This window comes from Rhipicephalus sanguineus, unplaced genomic scaffold (assembly GCF_013339695.2).
Source record: "Rhipicephalus sanguineus isolate Rsan-2018 unplaced genomic scaffold, BIME_Rsan_1.4 Seq12653, whole genome shotgun sequence".
In the NCBI taxonomy this organism is placed as follows: Eukaryota; Metazoa; Arthropoda; class Arachnida; order Ixodida; family Ixodidae; genus Rhipicephalus; species Rhipicephalus sanguineus.
In genome coordinates, this window is record NW_023614567.1 from 11,219 (window position 1) to 38,916 (window position 27,698).

Sequence of the window (27,698 nt, forward strand, 5' to 3'; positions counted from 1 at the left end):
TTATGAGCTTCGTAATGCGCGCGGCCGTTCAGCACCAGCCTATCGTGGATGGATGGATGGATGGATGGATGGATGGATGGATGCTATGAGCGTCCCCTTTAAAACGGGGCGTTGACATGTCTGCCACCAGGCTCTAAGAAAAAAAAAAGCTTCCTTGTTTCATGTTGACCTAATACCTTTCATTCTCCATCATCTCCGAGCCTTTGCCTGCAAATCGCCACCACGACCGTCGCTGACGGGGCACCTCCGGTGCCGATTCTTCACAAGCCTGGTGGTCGGCCTCTGGCCGAATCGCGATTATCGTATCGCGGGTAAAGAACCCCAAACTTTACCTTATCTACATTGATTAAATTATGTTAAACCAAAAAATATAAATTCACGCTCCATCTCTCCGCCTCTTAATTATTTTTGTTCTTTATCTCTACTTTTCTGCCACCAATACTCTACCCGTCTCTTACTTATATTTCTATCGCGGACGTGTTCAGCTTTCCATTGTTGTCCCTAAATCCAAGGCTTCATGTAGACTCGTGCCCACACGTATAGGGAGTATGCACTGAAACTGAGCCGCAATGTGGCGCTGCGGTGCCCCGAGCTGGAACTGGAGGAGCCACCGGTTAATCCACTGTGGCAGTGGGCCGGCAACAACCGCGAAGGGGAAGCACGCAAAGGTGGCGGCATAGGATTTCTATGGCGGAGTGGGCAAGTGTGGGAAAAACTAAAATGCCAGTGTAGCGAACACATGTGGATCCGTGGAGCGATCTCGGGGACTCCTACAATCGCGTGTGTACTCTATCTTACGGTCACGAATGGACAACACGACGGCAACGTTCGAGTTATGCAGTGCATCAGTGAGGACATCCAGCGCTGGGGGACGGATAGTGAAGTGCTGATTCTTGGAGACTTCAATGGACACATCCAAGAAATTGATGGCTTCCTAGACTTCAATGGGGACCTCATGCAGCAATGTACAAGGAGGCGCAACCTAAATGTAGCAAACCTTCGGCCAGATTGCGAAGGAGAATTTACATGGTGTGCCAGAAACAGTCGTACCTGTATCGACTGTGTGCTTGTCTCATCGCGACTGGCGTGTCAAGTCAAGCACATCAGCATTGATGAGGAGGGAGATTTCAGCATTGGGAGCGACCACAACAGGATCAGGCTAACTATCTGCTCCTCCACATGGTGCAAAAAAGAGCGAGAACACCGGAAGCCTGGGCAACGATTCCTACCTGAGGCGGCCTATGAAGACATTGCTAAGGAGTTCGACAGCAACCTGCAGACCTCCAAACCTCTTAAGTATGAAGAGTACATGGAGGAACTGCAGCGCTTAATGCGGCAATACGAAGTTCGCACCAACTCCCGTGGAGGGGTGCGGCGAAAAGGATGGTGGGATGAAGAGGTGCGGAAAGCCTTGGATGAGCGAAAAGCGGCGAACCGCCTGCACAGGAAAGCTGTGAAAACCCTTTCCGCAAGTGATGCTCTCCAAGCATGGCAGGAATACCTAACCTGCAAACAGGCTATGCAAACAATTGTCCAGAGCAAAATCGCCGAGCACAATAGCCGTCAACTCCAGTCTTTCACAGCGGACGGTCGCAACGGGGCCAGGAAGTTTTGGACCTACGTGTCATCTCTAGATGGCAAAGCCAAGGTACCTCAAATCCGGCACGAGGATACGGGACAACCAGTATCTGACATGGGCAGGCACTTAGCGGATCACATGCGTAAACTGTACGATGTCGGCAGCGGCGAACCGGAGATTGACTCAATCGAATACCACCCCATAAATGAATACCGCCTGAGAAATAACGTGAAATGGGAAGTGACCCGTCCAGCTCTAGACCGAGCGATTGCACGTATAGGAGCACACACCGCCCGAGGGCTTGATGGCATACCTGCGGGGCTGATCAAATGCTTCGGGGAGGAGGCAAGGCAGAAATTGGCGGACATCTTCTCGGGCATTATGACAGGAGAACCGATACCAGAGGATTGGCTATGTGGCCGAGTAATCCTGGTGCCGAAGAGAGGAGGGGATGCAGGGCTGCTGCGTGAGTACAGACCACTCACAGTTACAAGTGTTCTATACCGAACTTTCGCACAAATCTTAAAGACATGGATGAGCGGCTGGGCAGAACACGACGACAAGTTGACTGAGCTACAGAATGGTTTCCGAATCAGACGGCGCCTGGAGGTCAATGTATTTGTGCTCACACAGGCTATCGAGATAGCACGCAAGGAGAATAGAGGGCTATACACTTGTTTTCTCAACGTCGCCAAGGCCTATGATAGCGTACCGCATGACCCGCTGTTTCACTGTATGACACAAATTGGCATGCCGAAGACATGGGTCAGTCTACTGCGCCGACTATTGCGTGCTTTGCCGAAGCTCAAGCTGAACCAGTGAAGGTGATGCGAGGTCTCAAACAGGGTTGCCCGTTGTCGCCGCTGCTGTATATGCTGTATACAGCCAGCCTGGAGAGGATGCTGCTGGAGGATGGAGGTGGATTCTCGCTAGCTCACTCCTATGGCGGAACACCCGTGCCCTGGAGACTGCCGGGCTTGGTATATGCCGATGATATTGTTCTAATGGCTGACAATCTGGGAGACCTGCAGCATCTCGTCTCACTATCGGCAAATCACCTGAGCAAACTCGGATTGCGCTTCAACGCCAAGAAATCAGCGGTGCTGGTGTTCGCAGGCACGGGCACATCTGCGGTGGTGTCGCTGCCGGAGGGTGGGCAGATTCCGTGGAGAGATGAGTGCAGGTACCTCGGTGTTCAACTGAGCACATCGAGCCATGTCCTGGACATCCACGAGGAAAACATCCGTCAGACATCACGCAAAGCGGCGAACGTGTTGCGCAAGCGAAGTCTCTGGGGCTGCAACCGCTTCCTGCTGGTCCGAGAAATGTGGAAGTGTGTGCACGTCCCATGCCTCTCGTTTGCCAATGCTGTGCTGACCTTCCAGTCAGGAACTAGACAGTGGCTGGAGCGAGGGCAGCGAGAGGTTGGTCGACTGGCGTTGGGCTGCCACGGACGAGTTGCCATAGAGGCCATTCAAGGAGACGTGGGGTGGTCGTCGTATGAGGCCAGAGAAGCCAGGAGCAAGATCGCCTACGAGGGCCGCCTGCGTCTCATGAACGACCGCAGGTGGGCACGGCGCTTGGTCCGCTACACACACTTGACCGGAACGAGGACTGAATGGGCTGCGCGGTTGCACAGCCTCCGCCGAAAGTTCGGGTTCTTCGCGAAGCCCGTGACGGCAACCAGGGAGTGCCAATGGGCTCGGGCCGTTCAAGAACAAGTACGGGAAGAGGAAAACGAAAAGTGGCGGAAGGCGATGTGTTCCAAGACAACATTGACGGAGTACCGCAAGCACAAAAGTGTTATAGAAAATGAGCGCATCTACGACACAAATGGGGGTAGCGGCCTTTTGTTTGAGGCGCGGGCTGGGGCACTGCGAACACTTGTGTACCGCCGTCGATTCGACGAAGCTACCGACGACACGAGGGCTTTATGCCGGGTGTGCGAGCAGGAAGAGGAAACCATCCCCCACCTTGTGCTACGCCACGGCCACCTGGATCGGGGCGCGCGGCGGTGTTGCCGCGCGCCCCGATCCAGGTGGCCGTGGCTACGCTGTACGTCTTTGTGCCCAAGGAGGTTAAAATAAAATTGCTGGAGTGGAGGACGCGCCCCTCAGCTGAAGCCGCGTGCCGCCATCTTGCCATAGGCAGAAAGCGCGCCTTCCGCAACGCATGCTGCAGCGGCCGCATAGATGTTCTGGCTGTTCTCTGGCGTGGTGGCGTCCGGACGTTGTTGGATACATTGTGCGTTGCGTACGGCTGTATAAATCGAGCGAAAAGGTACTCTCGGATGAAGTTTCAGTTGTAAGCAGAACATTTCGAGCTAGATGAAAACTTCTCTATATGCCCATATGCTGACAGCCCGCAATCTGTCTCTAATTTCACATCTGAAGGTCATTCTTTTTTCCTAACCGGTTTCGTAAGGACTCAAATGTTCGAAGCACGTCGGGGCAAGCTGTTTGACGGGAAGTCTGGAAGCCAAAAGACGGCGATCGCATATGTTGGAGGCACTTTTCGCCAAATTGTTTCGACCGGACTAGGCTGCGACCTGGCCCAGACAACACAATAACAACCTCAGGACATCCTCAGTATGCCACCTTGAGGACATTATGATATCCTCAGAACGTCCTGTTATGGTACTAGAATGGCACTAATCCAGTCCTGTTGTCCGTACTCATAACAACCTCAGGACGTCCTCAAAACAACATTTCAGGACTTTTTTAGTATGTTTTCAGAACAACCATTGTGCAGCCGGTTCGGTACCGTAGGCTGTGATATTTTGTATTACTACATATGATTTATTCTTTTCAAGGTATTTACATACATTAAAGGAAAAACACCTCTGTGAGGTCTTGTGTATGTATACTGCGTCAAGAAACGGAGAGGCGACAATAAGTGCTTGACTATGACAAAAAATACAGACAAAGCTTGTTGACTGAAATTCATTTATTTAAACAGTAATTAGTCCCGACTGGTTATGAGGACCGCTTTCTCAGGCATCCAAGTCCGAGTAGTCAGAGGCAGTGTCTGAAAAGAAAAGCAATATTAAGGCATTCAACACAAATTTGCAAAGATGTTTTACTGTACCGGGCTACTCCTGCAAAAAAAAAAAAGACGTCAAAAAAGGCAGTTACGATTTTAATGAAAGGATTAATACATGCAAAAGGAACCAGATGCTGTCGCGAGTAGAACAATGCTACATTTCGTGACAGTCTCATGTGATGTCACCGCAGCATGCGACGACTGCGACTCAATGGCCCATGTTTGTAAACTTCCTCGGAAGTCTGGCACAATGTCCTCATCACCACGTGTATCGTGCACAGTGCACTCATTAGTGTTAGAGGCTCCGCTCAGACAGCCCACCAGTGCACTCGACACGGTCATCGAGTTCACTTGCCCGAGGTCGGGCCATGTGTCAGACGCAGACCTCGATTCCCCGTTATTCACGTTGGGACTCTCCGAAACACAATTCACCGCGATTTGTTCGACTGGTGCCGATCCATTCATTGGAGCACCAGTCAGAGCGTTGAGTAACGTGAAGCACCCATCAACACGGCGATTGACCTCCCGTCGACGTCTACAATTTGCACTTTCAGACATCTTACTTTTGTTAACTGTGCACTAAACTGTACTGTACACACAAACAACAAAGATGCGGTTTGCACTCACCTTCATTGCAAGATCCCATCTTGACAGTCAGTTGACTTGGAATGGCTTGGCTGGTTTGGCTACTTGACTATCCAGAACGGCAACGCATGGTCAATGGTTGCCAGTGGCTAGTTTGTTATTACGCGCTTCAGCGGCGGATATTCACTAATATATGGCTGCCACGTTTAGGAACACACTATTTTAAACGAACATTTCGCAATTTCAGCTTCGATACCCAAGATTATTAATTAATTGTGTTTCAGAAAGCGAAACGCGTAATTTGAAGCTTTTCAACCAAAAGAGAAGCAACGAGGCGAAAATATGCAATTTCTGTGTGAAACAAACGTGCTGAGAAAATTTTCACATATGATATGCATCTACTTAGTGCGAAAAGGACGCGTTGAATCATATGTAAGCGCTCAGTGCATGCATTGCATTTGTCATCCCCAAGAGGTCCCTGGAAGAACCTTTTCAGGACAACTTGCTAGCGCGCTCTCGATATTGCTTTTGTCATCCCCAAAAGGTATCTGGAAGAACCTTTTCAGGACAACTTGTTGTCCTCAGAAAGCACTCTCAAAGACGTTTCCGGGCCAAACCAGCTCGTGTCGTACTCAATACGTACCAAGGACATCGAGAAATGTGCGAGGACGATTGTACCATTTGAGGACGACCTCGGGACGTCGAGTGTTGTCTGGGGGGAGTTCTTCGAGTAGCTGTGCTTGACGCATTTGTAAAACACTCGCAAAACCCAGTGATACACATTCTTGTGCTTGTTGATACCACTGGTGCGGAGCGCGAATAGGAAAATAACGCACCGCTTGATATTCATTGAAATTATATAAATAGGCGAGATTTCGTTATCGGTTGCCCTGTTCGTGCTATAAAAGAGTAGCTCGCAACGGTTAAGTAACGTCATTTGGGCAATATACAAGGACCTGTTTTTTCCTACATTCGTGCATTTTTTCGTTATATTTGTATTTGCTTTATGCAGTGCAGCGAGTAAAACCAGCAGGTCTGAACTGTGCAGTGCTCTTTCCATCTGTAAATAAAGCGACCTAACCGATCGCCCAGGGGTACTCCGGCCGTTAGATGCGTTCAAATTGAAAAAATGTTGTTGAAGATGTGACAGTTGCATCACCTATACGGCAGCATTACGAAGAAATGCTTCATCTTTTCCAAGAAGAGATAAAACAGCTCAAGATGAAAATTCTGCAGCAGAAAAATTGCACGCTAACCAAAAAGAGCGAGGCTCGATCCTCAAGCGATAATAAAGGAGATCAAGGATCAAAAGCTAATGTCTGAGTAGGGCAGGGCGATGTTCACTGCAGCCTTCTCCCATACATACAGCAACCCCTATAGGGCACGAAAAGACCAGAAAGGCACGTATTCCATCCGAGCTACGGGCGTTTGCGTTAACGCTGCACTTCTATTCTCCATCAGCTTATGAGTATGTACGCACGAAGTTTAATCGCGCACTGTCAGCAGAGCGCTCTATACGAGAACGGTGCACAGAATTCCATCAAAGGAAATGCTGGCTTCACAGATGAGTCACTGTCACGAAAAAGCTAGCCCAATGCCGCACAAAAACTCTACTGTACTTTGATTGTTGATGACAAATGAGAAAACATGTTGAGATTGTGGGCGACTAAACGGTTAGATATGCGGACTTTGGGACTGGAATGCATGATGACAGACTATGCTCGTTGGCTTAAACATATGATGTATGCCACTTGGGCGTTTTTAATTGATTCATTGACAGGGTAAGAGAGAGCGGCCGCGAGCCTACGAAATAGTATCGAAAAAGCTATCTATTGAAATAGTGTCGACTGCAAGCTGAATGCCCTTGAAGCACGTCCATGCAAAGCCAAAACTATTCTTTTTGGAGATTTCGAGCTTGTCTTGAGAAAAGAGATGGCTTTCAAGCCTTGACGAATATATATATCATGAGCATATCGAGTGTGGTGCTTTGGAACCACATTTATATTCCGCTCAAAGAAAGTGGCCGAACTCCATATATGCATAAGACTCCGTCACATGACGAACGAAATAAACAGGAAAATGAATGCCGAGAAGTGAGGTCTGCTCTTACGAGGATAATTATTAAAAAAACAACAACAGTGATACAGGCCCTTCTGTGTGCATATGCTTGCAAGGAAAACGCCAAAAGAAACAGAATAAAACTGACCGCATTCTTATCTGCGATTTCGCTTCTTATTCTTGACAACTTCTCCCTTAATGTTTGCCATTATAACCGTTAAAAACCACGGCGGAAAGACGCGGTCAGCGCGGCGGGCGCGCTTTGGCTCCCGTTTCTTGCCTATGGCAAGATGGCCGCCGCGCGCGCGGCGCGGCTTCACTGCGGCCCATTGGTAAGTATAGGCGGCCTCCACTCCAGCAAGTTTTATTTAAACCTCCTTGTTTGTGCCCCGCCAGCGAGAGGGCACTACTCTGCCCGAGGCACTGGGGTTTGCGCGCACGAGTGACACGGTGCTGCACGCGACATTTTTTTTCGTGGCCACTACAGGGAGCGACCGCCGCGCCGCCATCCGATAGCGCCTGAAACGCGCTTCTGGGCACTTTTTCTCCCTGAAGACGGCCGCTGGCCTAGGTACTGAGGAGGAGAACGCCCCTAGCTCCACTTGTCCCTAAACGCGCTTCGCGCCGGTGTCAACTCACGTCAAGGTAAGTTCTTGCATTCCTTGTTCTGCGATGTTTTCTACGCGCGACGATGAAATTTCTCCACGCAGTACGCGTCTCTACTTGTAACTATTTTCATCGTGACAGTTTTTGTATTTTCTTGTAGCCTGGGAACACCGTTCAATTTGTGCGACAGAAACTTATGCAGCTTCCGTCTCACGCTATTGTATGGAAACGGTTGAATACCGCTTGTAGTTACTTTCTTGCCCTAGAGTTGAACTAGTAAAAGGTTTGTGACACACTTATGAGAACGAATGCAATAAGCTAGGTCTTCGCTTGTACATTAGTGTGCAAAAAAGCTTTTATTTGCGCAGGTGTCCATGTTGCGAGTGCAGTCGTAACGCTTTGGCGTTGGATCCGAGCCCATGGAGAAAGTTGGAGCTGTAGAGCTGTATGTAAGTAAACTTTGTGCGTGCATATTCTTCGTTTGACCATTGCGAAATATGTCAGAAGTGGTGTACTAATCAGTGCACAAAAATTGATCTGCCAACGTTAAACAAAAAGCATTTAATAAAACTAATGAGCCGTAGTGTCCCCACTTCACTGCTCATGGGCTTTCTTCCATTAGCTTAATGGGCACAGCCACTGCTCTGCCAGGAAGCCAGACATGAAGTTCAAGGGGGCACAGCTTTTGCATCGGTCTGGCTTTAATGAGGGCAACTTGCACTGTGATTCAAAATTTTATTTTCAAGCCGTTGTTCGAAGCTTTACAGGAGGCTAACACATACAATAGGGCTCTCGTGGTTCAAAAACCGTGGGCAGGACTACCGCTCAAAGTAAAAGAAATCTAGGCCGAAGGTTTACAGGTTAGTACGATTGAAAATTGGGCGAGTTGGTAATAATTCATAGCTGGTAGAGCCAAAACAGTGCGAAATAACAGAGACCAAGGACGAGTAGACACGACAGGAGTGCTGACTTTCAACTGAAAAGTTTATTGAAGAAACATCATAATATACTCTTACTGCGCATGCTCTTACAAGGCAAGAAACTCATGACGACGTCATGGCATTGAAGTGGTGTTCGCAGCCAAGAATAAAGTTGGTGATATCTGCACAGCAGTGCGGAAAAAGGCCCAGTGGTGAAGGATTCATATTCCATTAAGCACACGAATGTTTTTGTGCCATTGGCATTGTGTACAGCATACCCTTCACGTGTGGAAGTGTTTACATTGGGCAATCGGGGCGAGGCGTAAACTCGCAACTGAGGGAGCATCAAAATTCCCCGAGAGGTAATGTTTGCTCGACGCACTTGGCAATGCACTGCCAACATTGCGGGTACACCCCAGAATTTTCTAGAATGAGGATTCTTTTCCGCCACCACGACCAGTTGACACGCGAAATCTTCGAGGCCCGCAAAATACAGAAGGCAGGGCATAACTGTGTCATTCAGTCTTCAATAGCCCTCCAGGAAAAGGAAATTTCCTTTTTAGATTCCTGTAATCGTTAACAGTGCTAAGATTACTAGCAAGAGCGAGCCAAAGAGCCCAGATGAAAGCATGGCAGTTTCATTACAATCTGCTATTGCCATGTATTAGCATGGCTCTTATGACAAACACCGACATACCGGAATATTTTCTGGCTGTTTTAGGTCAGCAGTTAATGTACAAGCTTCCTAATTCTTCCATTGCATGCTATGTTCTATCATGAATTAGAGGCTCAAGACATCAAGTACATCAACAGTTTCTTCCGTTGTTTGTTATAGAAAGCATGTTGTAGGGATGGGTACGTTTCTGTATGAGATAGATTTTGCACATACCGGAGATCCATATGTGTTCAAATACTGCAGAAAGTTTCAGTATTATCGTCACCATCTTTCAAAGCAGCATTCGGCATTGTTAGTTGCCTAGTTTCTGAAGGAAGAAAAAGCTGGAAAGTGAGTTCCTGGACTCCAATCTCGAAGGTGATGCTTTACCTCCATGCAAATTCATCGACGTTCGAAAAAAAAAAGACAAATTCGCATAAGATCTGCATATTTATGTTGGAATCCTTCGGTATTACTTTTCATGTTGTTAACTAGTTTATTTGTATAGGGAAAGGCTGCTCAATTACCTTGTCTGGAATCGGTGCACTGAGTTTGTGTGCTATGCTTAATTTGGCAGTTGCAGGGTGGTAAGGCATAGCCTTTCAGATAGCAGCCTTGTCTACCATCTTTCTGGTGCTCCTGCCACGGGCTGAAGCCAATTAAATCCTTGTGAAATGTTTGCCGAAGGTTCAACGGTGTGCACACTAACATGTCCCAACCGATCAGGACAGAAGATAGTCAACAAGTTTGGAGAAAATGTGCAAATTCTGCACGGTGCATTCACATTCCAGTGGACATTTGCTGGCTGGCGCATCCTCTTGCCAAAGTCCAACATCAGGGGAAAGTGCAGCGCTGCATGTCTGGAAAAAAGTTAATTGACTAAACACCAAGCGATGTCTGCCAAGGTGTCGAGCTTTCAAAGTGCAAAGAGAGAGTAAGCTTGCTCTAACAAACATAGCAGTGGTTATGAAAATGATAATGTGCATTTGTAAGTACATACTGTCATAGTGCGCTCAGTACAAAACAAGTAACCAACTAAGGCATGCAGAGTTTTAAATAGCATAGGTGTATTATGTCCGGTACCACCTCACACAAGAAACGCCTGCTGGTGTGCCATACCCTTCTACCTATGAACTTGCAGCAGTTGGGGACCTATTAACTGCACCGTGGCACTGATAACGATGTAGACTTTCTAGAACAAATGGCTCGGCAGCTACAAAAGTGGGCTTGCTACGAAACGTATAATGCAGATGGCACTTTCATCGGTACTAAAGGTTTTGAAAACGCGCAAATGCTTCACAAGCTTGCCCTCAGATGCGTGAACATTTCTAAAGACACCGTGTGTTTCACTTATAAGGATTTGTGCAGGTGGTATAAATAACCATTGCGGCATCGCAGAAAGTGTCAAAAACATGCTTGGAAAATGTTCCGATTTGTCGTAATTTCTGAAACATAGGATAAGCTGCTGCATGCATATGTTTGACTGACTTCATTGTGCGTTTTGCATGCAGGACGAAATTAGCATTCTGGTAATTCCATAACCAGGTCACAATTGTGAGACATACTGTTGTGGAGAAACTCGTTGATTTTGCCTACCCGGGATTCCATAAAACACCTAAATTTAATTGCACTGTGTGGGACAATATCAACTGTTCAGTTGCACCTGCTTTTGGCTGTTACAAGTTTAGTGCTGTTTACCAATGTTTCGCTGCTGCGCTTATGTGTATTTTGTGGTTGAAAATGCTTTAATTTTGAAGGAGTACTGACACGATTTTGAGACATTGCAAAAGGGACATTTTTGGTTTCCTTGGTATGCAGTGTCAACGATGTCCACACACCGGAGTCTGAGAACACGTATCAAATATTTTAATTTGACTTTGAAGTTTTCGTCGCTGAGCATCTGCAAGCCAGCCACAGTGCAATGGACATTATCCTGACGAGTCAAGACAGTTCCCCCGAGTTTGCAAGTTCTGCATCCTGCATGCAGCCTATATCGTAGAAATCACTGTCAGGGTCACTGGACGACAATTAACTTATCGTTGTTTATGTGCACCACGGGCAGATGATGGATTTGCCGCTAGTACATCGCGAGTTTCTGTATCCCCCTGACATCACACTGCTATGAAACGTCACCGAGAAGCCGCCCCCTCGATATCGAAACCAAAAGTGTCTTTCTAAGGTAACGATAAATAAAATATATACGATGCATTCCCAGGCACCACAATACTCGTTTTAGGTTTCTCGACACCAGTATCTTTATTTAGAGCATCAATCCGAAAATTTTTAAAATTCATGTCAGTACTCCTTTAACATACCTTTTTTCCTGTCTGTACTCATAAGTAACCTCAACTCACTTGGCAAGAATCTTTAGCACATAAGCGACACAAGGACGAAAAGGGAGGGACAACGTCTGCACTAACTTTCAACGAAATGGTTTATTGCACACAAGGCACTAATAGACACAGTGGTGGTGCCCTAGCACTTCACCAAGATGCCATGCAGAGAGATATGTCTTTTTCTGTTTTATTTTGACAAAATATATGGCACACTATAATCGCTTCGCGAACTACTACACATTCAATACAGTCACTTCTTTATTCGAGAAGGATAGTTGCGGAGTGCTAACACAATTGGTACCCACTTTTACAATTTTTGCAGCTTCTATCATCAGTCTCGTTAGTTCAACTCTATTAGCTGATGAAACCTTTGTGTCCTGAAAGAAAGGTTCATACTCTCATGCCCTACACTGTGACGCCAGCCATCCATCGTTGCATTTGTTCACAAGATTACAGTGCTCTCTTAACCTATCATTCATGCAGTGGCCCATTTCCTGACATACCACTTACCACATGAAAGAGGCATCTGATAAACGACAGCTTCTGAGCATGTCCTATGTCGTTTTGTGCAAGCAATTGTCTTCTTTGGTGCTTGACTACTAATTCTGCAAATCGATTTCAGCTTGCATGGAGCTGAAAAACTACTTGTATATTAGCACGTGACTCCATCCTTTCCATAGCGGTAGTTGGATAGCTTAACAACTCAACAGGACACACAGCACATGGGAAAGGTTCACACACAACGCGTCGCATAAACAGAAGTGTAAGTCGTAAAAGGCTTAAATTAGGAAGTACCGCTCCATTGCTCTAGTTGGCTGTTCCAACAGTGATGTCGCTCAAAAAAGAATAGCTGATGTGCCATACTTGCACAAAATTTAGCATTACATAATAAGGTTGGTGTCACATACAAATGTGCAAATAGTTTTCCAGCTCTATGAAAGCTGAACTCAATTTGCAGAATTTGCAGTCAAGCACGGAAGAAAACTGCTTGTAAGAAAACGATATAGGATGTGGTTTGCGGAATGTAGACAAGCTGCTGCTTATCTGATACCTCTTTTCTGCAGTAAGCAGTATGCTGGGCAAACAAGCAGCTGCATGAATGATAGGTTAAGATAGCATTGTAATGTGTGAACCTTTCTTACAGAACACAAAGGTTTTGTCAACCAACAGAGCTGAACTAACGAGATTTATAATACTATTAGCTGCAGGAATTGCAAAAATTGGGTACCAATCGTGTTAGCACTCTGTCCCTGTCGGATAAAGAATCTGCTTTCTTGATTGTGCAATAGTTCGTTAGTTGATTAGTGTTACGTACGTCTTGTAAAAATGAAGCGGAAAAATACAAATCTCTGTGCATGGCTTCTTGGTGCAGTGTGAGGGTACCAACACTGTATAAATGTTTGCCTCGTGTGCAATAAACGATTTTGTTTAAAGTTAGTGCATGTGTTGTGTCCCTCCATTTTTCTCCTCGTGTTGCTTATGTGCAAAAAATTCTCAGTATGTTGTCAACTAGGCTGAGTTTTTCCCTAAACCTCTGTCACCCTGTGCCGCATCGTCTGTTGTCTTTTGACCAAACTATAGCCTCTTGTTGTTTTTTTTTGGTATGCAGGTGTATGTGCATGCTTGACTGACATTTTTTTAATTTAATATGCCTTTTGTGTGCAAGATGAAATTAGAATTCCAGATATTCCCAAACCACAATATGATTGTCACACACAGTGCTGTGGAGGAGCTCGTTAATTTTGCCTACCCTAGATTCTTTAGCATATCTAGATTTACTTCATTAAGTGAGACAAAATCAGCTGTTCAACCGCCCCTGCTTTTGGCATTTACAAATGTTCGACAATTCGACAAAGTATTGCTGCTGTGCTTGTGCGTTTGCCAAGTCAGCCTTCCGATTTTTGTTGTGGTGAATGGTGATACATGCCTGCTCGATGGAGACACCTTGTATTTATTGTGCCTTTTGCGTGCAGGTTTTTGGACAAAGTCATCAATTCCATTGCTCTTCCTGTGCCAAGTGGCCAGGATAATGGTTGAAATTGCTACAATAAAGGTTATGATCAACAACATTTGTTGAAATTTTGCATTTACTTTTGGAAGCGCAGCATAACGCATTCCATGCAACATTACTAATGAAAATGAGTCGACTGAAAATGCTTATGTTGTCTGGAGCGCAATGGATTAAGCGAGTGCCATGTCGGAATAAACAGCATTAACTAATTCTTTGGACAAAAGAACACCGATTTTGCTGATATGAAAAATTACTGTACACGGGGTGATGCTGGAGCTGTTTTGACAAGCGTACTTGTCTTCGTGGCTGCAACTTTGAGACAAGTCTTGTCGAAATGTTGGCTCCAGTGACACCCTAGTCAAAGCGTTGTACCATGCCAGCATTTCACAATCAAAAGTTTTAGCTGTTCACTGTTAGCCTGTTACACCCCAGTGGCACAATGTCTTTATGCCTCAACATAACTTCTATCAAAAGTGATAACTAAAGGGAAATCTGCATAATATGGCATCGGATTAATTTCTGGAGCTTCTCTAGCCAGCAAACTGAGAACTCTCTGTCTACTCTGTCCTTTTTTCCTCTGTTCGCGCGCTGCAAAACCCTGCCAGTATGATAATCCAAAAACGGCAGAAGTTCAGGGGAAGATGGAGGCTTGAAAAGGTGAAAAATTCTTGGACACGGAGTGTCGCTGGTGTCAGCGTTTCGACAAGCAGTCTTGTCTTCTTCAAGGGTAAAAATTGCTGCTGAATGAAAGAATTCGATGCAGAAACCACTATTCGACACCTTTATTTTAGCCAAATGGCGCATAAGTGTTTTAAAATACAGCAAAAATCCCCACATCTCCCGTGGAGCAAAGTTCTCTCGATTTCTTTTCATCGAAGTGAGTGGGTCGGCGGCCGTAAATGACGGGAGGCGCTCAAGGATAGCTTTCGGTTTCGGCTTTTGACTGCGCGAAGCGCCACCTGCTTCCTGCAACTGGTGTCATGGAGACTTCCTAGGCCCGAGGCATGATGGCAGTTTGGCGTCCGAGCCATGGGGCGTCGCTACCGTCGAAACGATTGCAGCGAACCTGGTACGGGCGGGGATTGAAGGCCTCAGTAAGCCTAATTAAAATAAAATAACGCTGCCACGGTAGTACACAGTAGTAAATAAAAACGTGCTTCTGCATTAAACTATAACCAGCCACGCGTATTACAAGGCAAAGTTTTAAAGAAGTTTTGTAAACATGACTGTGCGTGGCTCCGCTAGGTACCGCCGCCATCACGCCTGCGCTAGAGTGCCTCGATGCGCGCGCCCCCGCTTAGAGTGCGGTCATTCTTTGAAAGGGTCGACGCCGCCTCGACTCGCGCGTCCGCCATGTTTTAGCCCACGCCGCGCTTTGGTTAAACGTGCATGCTGCGCCTACCGCCTTGGCGCCCGTCTGCTCCGCCGCGAGTCCCGCAGGATGACTGGATGTTGCGTGCCACAGTGCACGAACCATTCTAGGAATGGTTGGAAGATGTTTTCTTTCCCAAGGGATCCTAAAAGAAGACTTTTATGGACAGTGAGGATAAAGCGTGACAAGTGGCAGCCGACGAATGCCTCTCGTGTGTCCTTTCCTTTGCTACGTCGGGTGCTTTTGGGACGATTTCTGAAACGGTGTATATGTTACTAGTAACGCAGTCACAGAATAGACTATTGTAAGTTATATGTGTGCCGTGGTTTTGAGTGCGAGTTGGTGCCTCTTCAGCGCGCATTGTCGCACTTGAACACGATCGAACGTTGAGCGAACTGGTAATGCCAAATGGTTTTATCGCGTTTGAACCATTCGCATAAATTTGGCGCTGTTTTCGGGGTGTGCTTGGAAAACGTGCTTTCATTGTCGCGAGCATCTCCTTTTGTTTTTTTTTTTATGCACGAAGGTGTGATAATGAATATTGTCGCGTCTATAGTGAACTGCAAGTATTTGGTACGAGTTGTGATTTCTTTCCTAGCAGGAACTAGAAATCGAGAATGTTATTTTTCGTTATCCGGTGGAATAATTTGCCAGAATTGCTTTCTCTGAACAAACGCTTTCTTGTGTACATTACCATACGCGGTCATTAGTTTCAACGCGGCATTCACAGCGCTGAAAAACATTGAAACATTACATAAGTATAGTCGTTTCCGCTGCGATTAATAAACGACATTTTGATGCTTAGTGCAATTTCGCTGGTATTTTTTCGAAATGGGAAATACAGCCATATTTAAAATAGGTATTCAATAAGAGGACACGAAGACGCATACATCCGGCAATCGGTCACATATAATAGCAGCCTCGGAACCTGCGCGCGGATTCCAATCGCTTTAAGATTTAGCTGAACAGCGAGTAGAACTTAGGACTCTCACGTCACCAAATTGATCACTGGTGATGGATGTTGGGAAATGCTGTGTGTATGGCACTCTGAAAATGTGCGTTTGCTATGTTGACAACATTCTCTCTCTGCACATCAAGTGCAGAGAGAGCCCGTAATGATGAATGGGATGGAAACGTTGCGCTCCGGTATATTCCATCTAAGTTTATTTTCACTCCATATCTCTAATGTAGCCGTCAAATCTGCGCGCGCTGTCTTCAAATTTTTATATTTCGCTAATTCGTTCGCTTCACTAGGTGCGTTTCTCGCTCAAATTAAGAAAGATTGCTTAAGAAAGACGCGCAATTTGCATTGCGCGTCCCAATACTGCGTGTCTCGTTTCGAGAATTCGAGCTGGAATAATTTCAGACGTACATGAAAGCATACATGCTGCGCCTTTATGTAAGGCGCATTATTGCACCGCTTTTCGTTTCGGCAGTCCCGGGAATGATACCTTTCAATTATTGCTTTCTAATAGACAGTATTCCGCATCTTTAACTTTCCTGAATAAAGCTAAACTGTCGTGCCTTCAAAAAGACACCGCACGAACATATATACCCGCAAAGTATAAAAGTAAATAGTGATGCCTGCAGCTCTCAGGGATCCAAAGCAGGTGTGCGCCGCTCAGCCACAGCCCAGCGGCCGCGCTGGCAGGGAGTATCACTGCGTTCTGCGACACCTTTAGGCGCAAAGTATTCGATTACTTGTTCTGATGCATGCCTGGAAACTTTTAACTAGCGACTTCCGTGAACGATTTTGCGTTTGCGAGGGCAAATCCGGCACAAAGTGTTTTTACTCGAGAGCAAAAGGCTGCGAATCCGCGCGCCGGCAGTGCGCGCCTTGACGATTGGGATCAGTAATGGCGACCGCTGTAGCAGACGACGCGCTTGTCTCCACCCTGAACGGAGCGGAGGCGAACGAGCGCATCGAGGCACTCTAGCCTGCGCAGCGCACAAGCAGACGTCGCGCAAGCAAGCACGAGAGCGCATAGAAACGCAAACTTTACCACCGCAGCGAGGAGCAGCGATGTCGCACCTTTATTGCGGCGTGAAGTGGTGCGATTCCTCGGGGAATGAAGGCGAACACTTCTTCAGAATCCCTGCTGACCACAGGTATTTATACTTTCACTATTATATATTTCCCAAGATGTTCGCAAAGTTTTGATTTGACTGTCGTTGACCGTTATGATTTGAAACTGCTGAATGAACAGCGAGTTTTCTTGCTGCCATTCGTTGCTGCAGCTATCTGTTTGAGAAATGGTTACGATAATAAGTTAAAATTAGTGGGCGGGCTGCAGTTTGTGGCTCGACGCGCGTCACCTCTCAAAAGCGGAGCTGTTCGCTAGTTATGGTTGCTCACGTTAGTATATATGTGCGTGCCTCACTGCCTGACGTTACCTCTACTATCTCATGAAATCTAACCAATTCGGATTACCGTGTCATGCAACCGTGTCTTCAGGGTGTTTTGTTACGTCTTACTTTAACTTATGCGTGCTAGTAACATTAACGGAGTGGGATAGTTGATGTGCTCGCTGCAGCTGTTTTTTTAAGCGCTTTAATGCGTGCGTATACATCATGTCCGTGTAGTTTATGGGTGGTGCTCGCAGCCGACGAAAGTATCGCTCGCAAAGTTATTGCGGAGGCCCCAGTAGCGAACTCGGGACACTGCCCTCAGATTCGAATGTGTGCTGCGGTGTTGCACAAGTGAAAAACCACCGCGTTCCTCATCTGTGTGTCTGTTTACACACCGACCGCCTGCTCGGATTTTTGTCGCCGTAAATTGTCCGCATTCCTTCCCTTCGGCGTACCTTGCCGCGCTGCTCGACGGGGGACCTTGAACCAAGCGTGATACCCACCTGCCCCTTTTCGCTCTCGGGAAGCTACCGGAAACAGTTTCGCTTATCTCTTCATTACTCCCTCGTGATGCTTCCAACGGGCGAAGGCATGGCCAAGCTCGGTTTTGGATGTTCATGAAACAGGCCGCGCTTATCGCGCGGGGCCACTTTTTTTTTCCCCTCTCTAATCTGGACCCATCCCCACCGCCACCCTTTCACTTTTCTGTATTTTTTTTCAATGCGCTGTTTGCGCTTAGCGTTTACACACCATAATTCCTTATAAGCTTTCAATATCGTTTCGACTCGCAAAAGCAGTGGAAAAACAAGAACTCGATCGAGTTGTGTTTCATATATCAAGTTTTAATTCAGAGAATATTGTCGGGATATATGTAATTATCTGTAATTATAATTTAGTGGAGATTAAAAGCAAGCACATTTATTAAGCTTAGTGCCATGCCTTTAAAAGCTTGCAAGTGTATTTACTCTACCAGCTGTTTTTTCACTGTAGCGTGACTAAGTTCGAGTACTTTAATTGCAGACAACCAGTTTACTGCAAGCGAGTTGCCGTCCCTGCTGCTGAGACTGCCCCCCTAGTGTGGAAGGTAGGTGTACCGAACAAGGATCTGTTTCACCTTTCTGCTTGGAATGAAAGGGTACAGAATATTTGGTTGGTGGTGCCACTGTAATACTGCACGAATAGCTTGCAAAAAATAAAAACAAAGAGCGGTACTATTTTGTATTCTACACCTGCACACTCGAGCAGATTGTTCTCTGAAATTAGAACAGTAGGTAGAAATGCCACAGCTGTTTTTCAATTACCAGTGCTATGAGAACAATTGCTGTACGTAACCTTAAATGCAGGAAATGTACTCTAGGGGAAAAAAAATGTTGTTTGCTTGCACTCATAGAGTATCATTTTGCATGCTTTCCAGTAAGAATGTCTGAGTGCACTGTTTACATGGTATGGATGAACTGATAGCATGCTGCACAAACGCAAAATGAAGAAACAGGGAGATAGAGCAGCGAAAATGGCTTTTGGCATCTCACAGTATAAATAGTTTGTACTCTGTCCTGTTTCCGTCCTTACTCCTCTAGTGTTTGTGGAGCTCGGTATGAGTTCACAACAAACCAACCTCCCTGCAAGAAAACTTTGTTGCGTGGTATAGATATCTTTTCTTTTTCTACATCAGTGCATAGACTCAGTGCTTTCTTTGTTGAGCTCATTCCATAGAGATGAAAACACTGAGTAGTTTTCCTCAGGCACATGTGAAAATTGCTTCATAAGTCTGTTGCTCAGTATTCACACGTGCAATGCAAAGTGAGGGTATTAAAATACCTGTTTGCCAGCCTTTTATAGCATATTTATTTCTTTTTCAACAGCCGCTTCGCCAAGCACAACCACAAGAAGGCCCACACTACCGTCACAGGTTTCACCAAGTGATGGTAAGTGCAAAAAGTGAGAGAGAGAATTATTGCAAAGTACACATCCTGCATCTGCATAAGGAAGCATGGACCAGTAGTCTTGATGTTTTCCTAGTAGATATGGACACCTAAGCCTGTGTAATATTGTCACAACCTATAGTGTTGACAAAACCATACATATAGTTCAGGGCCTGCAACCCGTGATTTGGTTCACGCAATTATTTATATTCAAATATAAGGTGGGTGCAATTGGACCTACATAGTTCACACTGAAAATTGTGCTGTCCGATTTGTTGTGATGAGCGTAGCTCTGCGAGATAGGCCAGCGGAATATGATGCACAATCAAGGTGTGCATTCATGTAAATGTGGCTTATGCAGCCCATATAGCTATTATGAGATGAATAATTCAAAATCCTCCACAATGTAAATGTCATTGCCTCTGTTCAGCATTTCATGAAATGTTCATTTTTGCAATGCTTTGTGATATTTCCTTAATCATGGATGATTCTTAGAAGATAAAATGCTTGGAATGTATAAATCAATTATGATTCCTGTCTCAGTCGCAGAATACACATTGCTTCCAATGAAAAATGGCATGGCAGCACATAGTGGTCCGTATATTAGTAGCCCTGTGATTGCGCCCTGATAGCTTAATCGTGATTTTTTTTTTTCTCTACAAGACTGATGAAAGCCTATACCTTCGCATTCTTCCATGTCTTTTTTTTTTCAGCTGAGCCTAGTCCGAGCGGCCTCCAATTTTCCAAGGAGGGCAGCAGCGCGGAGCAGATGCAAGAAACGCCAAGAAAGTGGGCGAAGAAAACGCAGCTCTGTGCAACACCCTTCGCACCAAAAAGAAGCTGCTAACACTTCACTCACGAAGTGAAAGGTACCGCAAGGCAGTCGGTCAGATGAAAAAAGGGACGAGGCGAGGCGAGTAACGCAGCAGGAGGTTTTAAACAAGCTTGAACCGGATTTGTCAAAGGACCTTTTTGAACTGCTTAAAGCACGAATCAGGCTTGGTACATTCCCCCCCCCCCCCCCCCAAAAAAAAACATTGGTCCAAATGGATGAAACAATTCACTCTCAATTCACGCTTCCTCAGAGAAATGCTTCACTTGCCACATGTGCGGACACCCAGGTGCTGGCTGGCAGACATCCCAATGACACCTGGTATCATTCCAGGTGCCATGGATGCAATAGAATCAATCATTAAAGCTTGGCCTCTGCAAGACAAAGCATGCTGTCTTTTATTCGATTAAATAGCCTTGAAAAGACATTTGATGTACGATCAATCAAAGATATAGTGATTGGCTACACATATGATGGAAACACAAGGACTTCTCGTGTGGCAAATGCAGCCATTCTAATGGCTGTGTCTGGCATATGGAGAATTTGGATGCAGCCAGTAGCCTTTGCAGTGTCCCGCAATGCAACGTCAGCTCTTGCAATGCACAAGCTGCTATTAGATGTAATTATGCAGCTTGAAAAAAAAAAGGTCTTTTGGTAAAAGTGGTCATCTATGATCAAGGGTCAAACAATGTCAGCCTGTCAAGAATGCTGATCCATTCTCTTCATGAACCATGTTTTACTGTCAACAACTGCAAACTATACTTCATGTTTGACATCCCACACCTGATAAAATGCACGCGGAATAATTTCAGAAAACACAAGGTCACGATTGGCTCCGAGGTTGTTGACTGGGCGTACATTGAAACCTTTTACAAAAATACTCGCAAATCACGCCTCTAACACACCAACTGAACATCTAAAAAAGAAAGATTGCTAAGGAAGCTCAAAGAGCAACATATCTACAAGATGCCCTTTGCTGACACACGGCCGCTGGAAAAAAGTGCGCTTTTTCATCCAGCGGCCGTGGCTGACATAAGAGTGAAGTATGCCACACAAGTATTCAGTGAATCTGTCTCTGTGGCACTCCCCACTCTCATTGCCATTCAAGAGCTTCCTCTTGATGCTAAATTTACAGCTCTGTTCACAGAAAGAATGGATAAGATTTTTGACAGCCAGAACAGTTCGACCCCAAAAAATCAGGATGATAAGTTGCGGTATGCAATGATTGATGGGTCGGAACACCGTGCTTCCCTTGAGTCATGCATCAGTTGGATTGCCCAATGACACTTTGGTAGTCCTCGGGACAAGCAGCCGCGCACTGTTAAAGGTTGGCAGATTAGAATCAAAGCCTTGTTGTTGCTGTGGACTGGTTTAAAAGAGGACTTTGATTTCACTCATCTTTTCACACGTTGATTGCAGCAAGATCCCCTAGAAAACTTTTTTGGAATCATTTGTCAAAAACATGGCTGCAATGAGACACCAAATGTGTACCAATTCGTGGCGGCTCTAAAACATATTTGGATTGGCAAGCTCTTCAAGCTTTCTCAAGGAAACTGTGAGGTGACAACAATTGCTTTCCTCAACAACTTGGAGAGTGCATCTGCATTGTTGTCAACTATAGCAGCACACCAACCACAAGCCACAGCACGCAGCAGGCCTCTGATTCATCTGATGTGCAGGCATCTTCACAAGATGCGACCGACATGGTGTATGAAAATGTTGTGTACCATGTCGCTGGTACTCTTGTGAACAGCTTTCTTGAACTGAGGACTAGTGAGTGCATATGTGAGAGAACACTCCTTGAAGTGGATGGAGGCTCTCTCCATGGACGACACCAATTCTTTGCACTACTCAAGGAAAGTGGTGTACCCGAGAAACTCCTCGGTTCCATTGCAGTAACCTCTGAATCGTGTCTGAATTACATAAAGGAATTAGATTCGGCCTTCAGACATGAAATCAACTATTGTGCACATTTTTCCAATGTGTGCAAAAATCTGGTGGAAAGGATGCCAATCCGGCAAGCTATTTTCTGTTCAGTTGGCTGCACTGAGAAATTTCTTAATATTCTGCCGCACAAGGCTACATTGGCACATTACATTTGTAAACAAAAACACACGAGAAACAAAGTCAAGGCACAGTGCTTCTGCCAGCAATAACGTAAAGTAGCAGGCTAAATTATCCTGTGCCTTTCTAGAACATGATTATGTAAATTGGATTTCCAGTGCAGCCTTCTGCACCCATTTCCTATCCATTTTTTAGATGTGTTGCACTATTTCTTTTTTATGTGTATATGTACGTATTTTTATGTATATATGTATATTTTATGTGGGTATATATTTATATATGTGTATTTATAATTCTGCTGTGGTTGTATGTAATGCATTGACTACTTTTGCTCCTGCTGCGTTACTTTTGTATTATACAAGTTTAACCGACTAACTTTTTTTTGAAGCCTTGTGTGCCCCTATCAGCATGAGTATTACAACCAGAGGTTCTGGATTGCTTTAGTATTGGGAAATGCCAACACTTCCCAAAATGCACTGGAAAACCCTGCTCGTTCTGCTTTCTTTCTGTTTGCTTGACATGGTTTGGAAGGCAATCAAACATCCAGCCTCCCAAAAATGCCAAAATTTATATAATACTGACGACTCGTTTTACACTGAAGCAGTCTTTACAAACAGTAACAGTGTGATTAATTCACAATGAACGTTGCAAAAATAGGTTGATTAATAAAAAATGTGGAGGTTTTATGTCCAAAAACCATGATACGAATATGAGGCATGCAGTAGTGGAGCACTTCAAATATTTTGAGCACCTGGCGTTTTTTTAACGTGCACCTAAATCTAGGCAGATGGGCCTCAAGCGTATTGCATCCATTGATATGCAGCCGGGATTCAATCCCACTACGTTCGGGCCAGCAGTTGAGCACCGTAACCACTAGACCACTGTGACGGGCCACGAAGGTTGAAGCATGCATGAATTCAGGTGCTCGCCAAGTCCAAAAGATTTTCAGCACCCAGGGGCTCTGTCACTTTTCAATTACAAACCTCTGGTCATGACTGTTGTGCCACTGCAAAGAACTGATGGTGTCAGCTATTCACAGGCATAAAAGATACATTGATGAAGTGCTCAGCTCTGTGAGGATTCCAGAGGGGTTTGTGCAGAAGCTGCGACTCGGTTGACATGCATGTTAGTTTGAAATAAAAGCATGCATCCATACTCACTGAAACTATTCACAACGTACTGTTTGTGTAGAGCAACTGTGTTTCTTGTTTAACTAAACTCTGCAAACTCCGACATTCCACTTCCTGAACCAACGAATGACAAGCGATGCAGTTCTAGTTAATGACACATTATGATGAAACTGTGCAGCGTTCCCCATCTGCAATTTAAGTACTGCTCAGAAAATCTTCTGACATTGTGATGGATCCACATGATACCTGGTAGAAAAATAATAGGGAAGCTGCGTTCAACTTTGCACTTTACTCTACTTATTTCTTTGATAAGATGCTTATCTTCGTGTATATTTCATGTTACCTTGAGTATTTCGCACCACTTCCAACTTGACTAATGACCTGTGATCATTCCTGTTGTTCACCAGTCACAACCACAATGTTTCCACAAATTTCAAAGGTCACCTCTGCAACTGAGTCTAGACCATTCTTCGTTGCGTTTTTCTCCCTTTATTACTTGAAAATTAAAGCATTGCGTGTCTTGTTCACATCACGTGAGCTTGCCTGCAACACATTTACCTGGAGGAAAACATGATCAGGGATAGCTGAGCCAAACGGTAGATTTGTCTCACTGCTTTTACAAAATAATATGCTGTAGCACTGCAGCATATTATGACATTGATCTACTTATGCTCCATGGGTTCGTCTACATGAGCCAAAGGCTATGACTGTTAGGTGCACTTTCTGTGTACATATATGCAAAAGTATGTGTGTGTGTGTATGTGCAAAAGGGAGTGACACAACGCAGGGCAATAAAAAAAAAAGTACAGGAAAGGGTGTTTTTCCTATACCCCTTGTTTTCTTCGGCTTGCGTTGCGTCATTATCTTTTGCACAGTATGCACCAACCATTCGAACAACTTGTTTTGTTATGATATATTTCAATGCGCGGGATTGTTTCGCTTCATGCTGCTAGTCATAATCTGTACAACTCGTATGTGTACACTTATTTACGCTGATGTAGCACTTTATATGCTTACCCTGCTTATGTGATTGTATTATGCTGTATTATGCGTTTTCGTATCCTATTTATATTGTACGCGTGCTCGATGTACGCATTCCTGTATTCAGGTTTTACCACAGCAGTATTTCGAATCTTTTTCGTTTTCTTTTGTTATTGTTACCGATATTATAGCCCAAATATTGCCTAAACGTGCAGCAATTTACGTTTCCTTCAATAAAATGTCATGTGAAGAAAGTTATATGCGCTTTTTGCTTCTCGAGCGAGCGCCGAAAGCGGCTGCTATGCAGCTGCGACGGCGCCGCTCGCCACCATTCGCCATGCTACCACAGAGGCTACAACGAAGCAGAAAAACAACTACACACATTACGTACGTACATCGGCAATAAAGAGAGAAGACAGTGCAGTAGCAATTAGTGCGCAAACGCTCGAACCGACGTCGCGGCCGCGGGGCCGGCGGCACCACGAGCGAGGAAGCGACCGCGAACGGGCGCGGCCATATTGGATTTTTTCCTTTCGGATTGGCTCGCCTCCAGCAGAAATCCAAAATCCAGTCAATCCCCGCCGCTCCCAGGAACCGCCACCGTCGCCGGAAGCGGAAAAACGTCCCCATTGGCCCTATGGGTATGTCACTCCACTGACTTCCTGTTTAACTTTTTGGAACTCCAAGCGATTGCAACCTTTCCTTGCACTGTTGTACTTGATATTGTAGAATATATATGCGCCTGTCTACGTTATGGTTATATTAGGCACCATCCGGGATATCAAGCATCGAAATCTGATGTGCGACACTTGCGCTTTGCCACTAGAAGGTAAGCAAAACACCACTGCATGCTGCACGACGTTCCTGCTGTCTGCGTAGTGACGCAAATATGTATCGTCTTTACGGCGACCGCTGTCCTTGCATCTTGGCACGACGTAGGCGGGATCGACTCCTCCCATGTTTATCGTAGAAGAAAGTGAGCCGCGCCAATACGGACACTAGAGAACCAGACATCGTGTCTTCTCATGTGTCGGCTTTTGACGCTTTTCGTCCGATTAAAGACTGATTCCTACCTCTAGAAACTTTGTCGTTCTTTGTGTTTATATTCTGCCCTTTTCACCGGACTTTGAAACGAGGTCGCATTCGTTCGTCAACTGACGCAACGTGCAGAATGTTGCCTTTGCCTTGTTCGCAAAAGAAGATAGTCAATACCACGCCATCGAAGGGGCCCGTGAAGGCATAAAATTCGTCAAAAAGAAATTGACATGCTTCCTGAAGTCTGAAAGGGCTAACTTATTTTCTGCATCGCAAGAAGCCAGTCACGTGTTTGGCGCTACAGGGGACCCTCCACGGGCTGCTGCGGCTACTATCCCAGCCTTTAAATCCGTTCCACTCCTAGCGCGAGTGCGCCGATACAGATGTGGCAGACTGTCTACGATGCTTACATTGAATGCTGCAAGCTGCGTACATTGAAATTGTTTTATTTTTACACGTACATAAAATACGATTCGTGCATGCAAACAAACAAGGCGTTAAATAGGGCGGCATGGCTCATCTATTTACAACATCACCACATTGGGAACCAATCGCACTGTTTGCATGAATGGCATTCCCCGCCAAGCGAAGGTGACCGAAGACATAGGTGTAAGTGCAGTCTTCATATATCAAACTATTTAAAGCCTACTAAGTGACATGGTTTAGACAACCTGTTACCATAAGGACCTGCCAACATTGTGCATTTGTACAGAGCTGTCTATGCTTTCAGCGTGCCTTTAACTTGAGGCATTTAAAATTATTTCCTTATCTTATTATCTACTCCATCTATCTTCTAGCTGCCCTTATCCGGGTGCCCTCATGGCCACTTCCGTAAATGGTATTGGGCGTAAGGCATACCACTGGAAGAGCGGACGCCACCTTTGGTGCAACGTGCTAGGCAGGCTCATGTGGTCATAGTGGCTGCTTAGTCTGCTTTGGGAGCACCAGAGCGAGCTGAAAACAAAACTTTAGAATGCCACCTGCGCTGTAATTCTGAGTGACTGGGGAGGTTTTCCTGCTGTTGCTGTGCGCTCGACAACACTTGGAAGAAATCACTACATTATGTAGCCACTGTCTTTGGAGGAGTTTTGTATGGTAGGCCAGTGCTCAATGCAGGTTGTACGCTATGGAGCCTGCTGCCAGCTTTCACATGTGTCCGCAGGGTAAGAAGGTGCATGAATCTGCGAATGCAGAACTTAGAAATTGTAAACAGCTATTGGCTAGCACTTCCGCAAGGAAGATTTCTGCTTTGACTTGGGGCTGCGATGTTCGGTGAGTAGCAGGAAGCACTCACCGAGACTCGCCTGTGAACACTGCCCAGCTAATGATGCTTTTCTTCCTCAAGGTGGCCCATGTGTTTCTTACCTCCATATCGCCCCCAAAATTAGGTTGATGCACTCAAGCTAATTTCAATTAAGTTGACCTGTCCCAAATCCATTTGTTTTCTACAAAGCCATATGTATTCTTGTTGGAAAAGTGCCACACCTTTTGCGTTATAGACACAATATTGGCACCGAAATTGCTGGAAAACTTGCCATAGACTTTTGCACGTTAAAAATTTCTACTGCAGTCTCTACACCTTGTTTTTACCTTGCTTTGTAGCTGCAAGCTCGTTGCTGCAGTAACTTCTCAGTTTCTGCGATTCCTAGCGCATGCACGTCTTTGTCTGCCGGCGTTGTTTGGAGAACTAGTCCAGCGAACGTTGCTATGTGATATTTGTTCACCTCCACGTTGCACAATGCCACATGTTTTGCCTTGTAGACTGCTTCTGCTTCTAACAGCAGTTGCGTAGTCTGCCGTCTTAAGCTTTGGCGTATGAAAGCTCTGATGCTATAGGAGGTAATCGCATGATGTCATGAGCAAAGAAACACTAGGGCGGCAGCTGCCATAGCCGTGGTCGTCCACGTGGTCCTCATTCTAGGACTGCAACCAAGGTTGTTGGTCGTGCGTATTGTTTCGATATTTTTTCTCGTGACATCAGACTTGTACGCCTGATCGCTGTACGACTACGGCTACAATGACCAGATGTAGGCACTTGCTAGCGCCGCCTGGCAGGCCGAGCTCAGTGCAGGCCTCCTGTAGATATAATGGAAAGGGAGCAATAGGAATCATTTTAAAAAAGAAGGCTCTCGTCTGTTTTAGTGCCATCCAAAGAATGTTTTGAATTATGAAAAAGAAGCAGCTGGAAATTGCTCACTGACGAGACTGATAACTGTAGATA

General features: G+C 45.6%; 2 protein-coding genes and 1 long non-coding RNA gene across 3 annotated transcripts; all 3 read left to right on the top strand.

Moving 5' to 3' along the window:
* Positions 1 to 835: 835 nt before the first annotated feature.
* LOC119376525 (uncharacterized) lies at positions 836 to 2,401 on the top strand. Its single transcript, XM_037646324.1, has one exon. The coding sequence runs from the start codon at positions 836 to 838 to the stop codon at positions 2,399 to 2,401; it is 1,566 nt and encodes a 521-aa protein (XP_037502252.1).
* A 5-nt stretch (positions 2,402 to 2,406) lies between these two features.
* LOC119376528 (uncharacterized) lies at positions 2,407 to 3,395 on the top strand. The gene is made up of 2 exons (XM_049411435.1): positions 2,407 to 3,162; positions 3,219 to 3,395. Exons 1-2 carry the CDS (start codon positions 2,407 to 2,409, stop codon positions 3,393 to 3,395), a joined length of 933 nt encoding a protein of 310 aa, XP_049267392.1.
* Positions 3,396 to 7,729: 4,334 nt separating this feature from the next.
* Positions 7,730 to 14,015, top strand: LOC119376526 (uncharacterized). The gene is made up of 3 exons (XR_007414597.1): positions 7,730 to 7,909; positions 8,239 to 8,319; positions 13,755 to 14,015. It is a non-coding gene; the product is annotated as an uncharacterized LOC119376526 (long non-coding RNA).
* Positions 14,016 to 27,698: the final 13,683 nt, after the last annotated feature.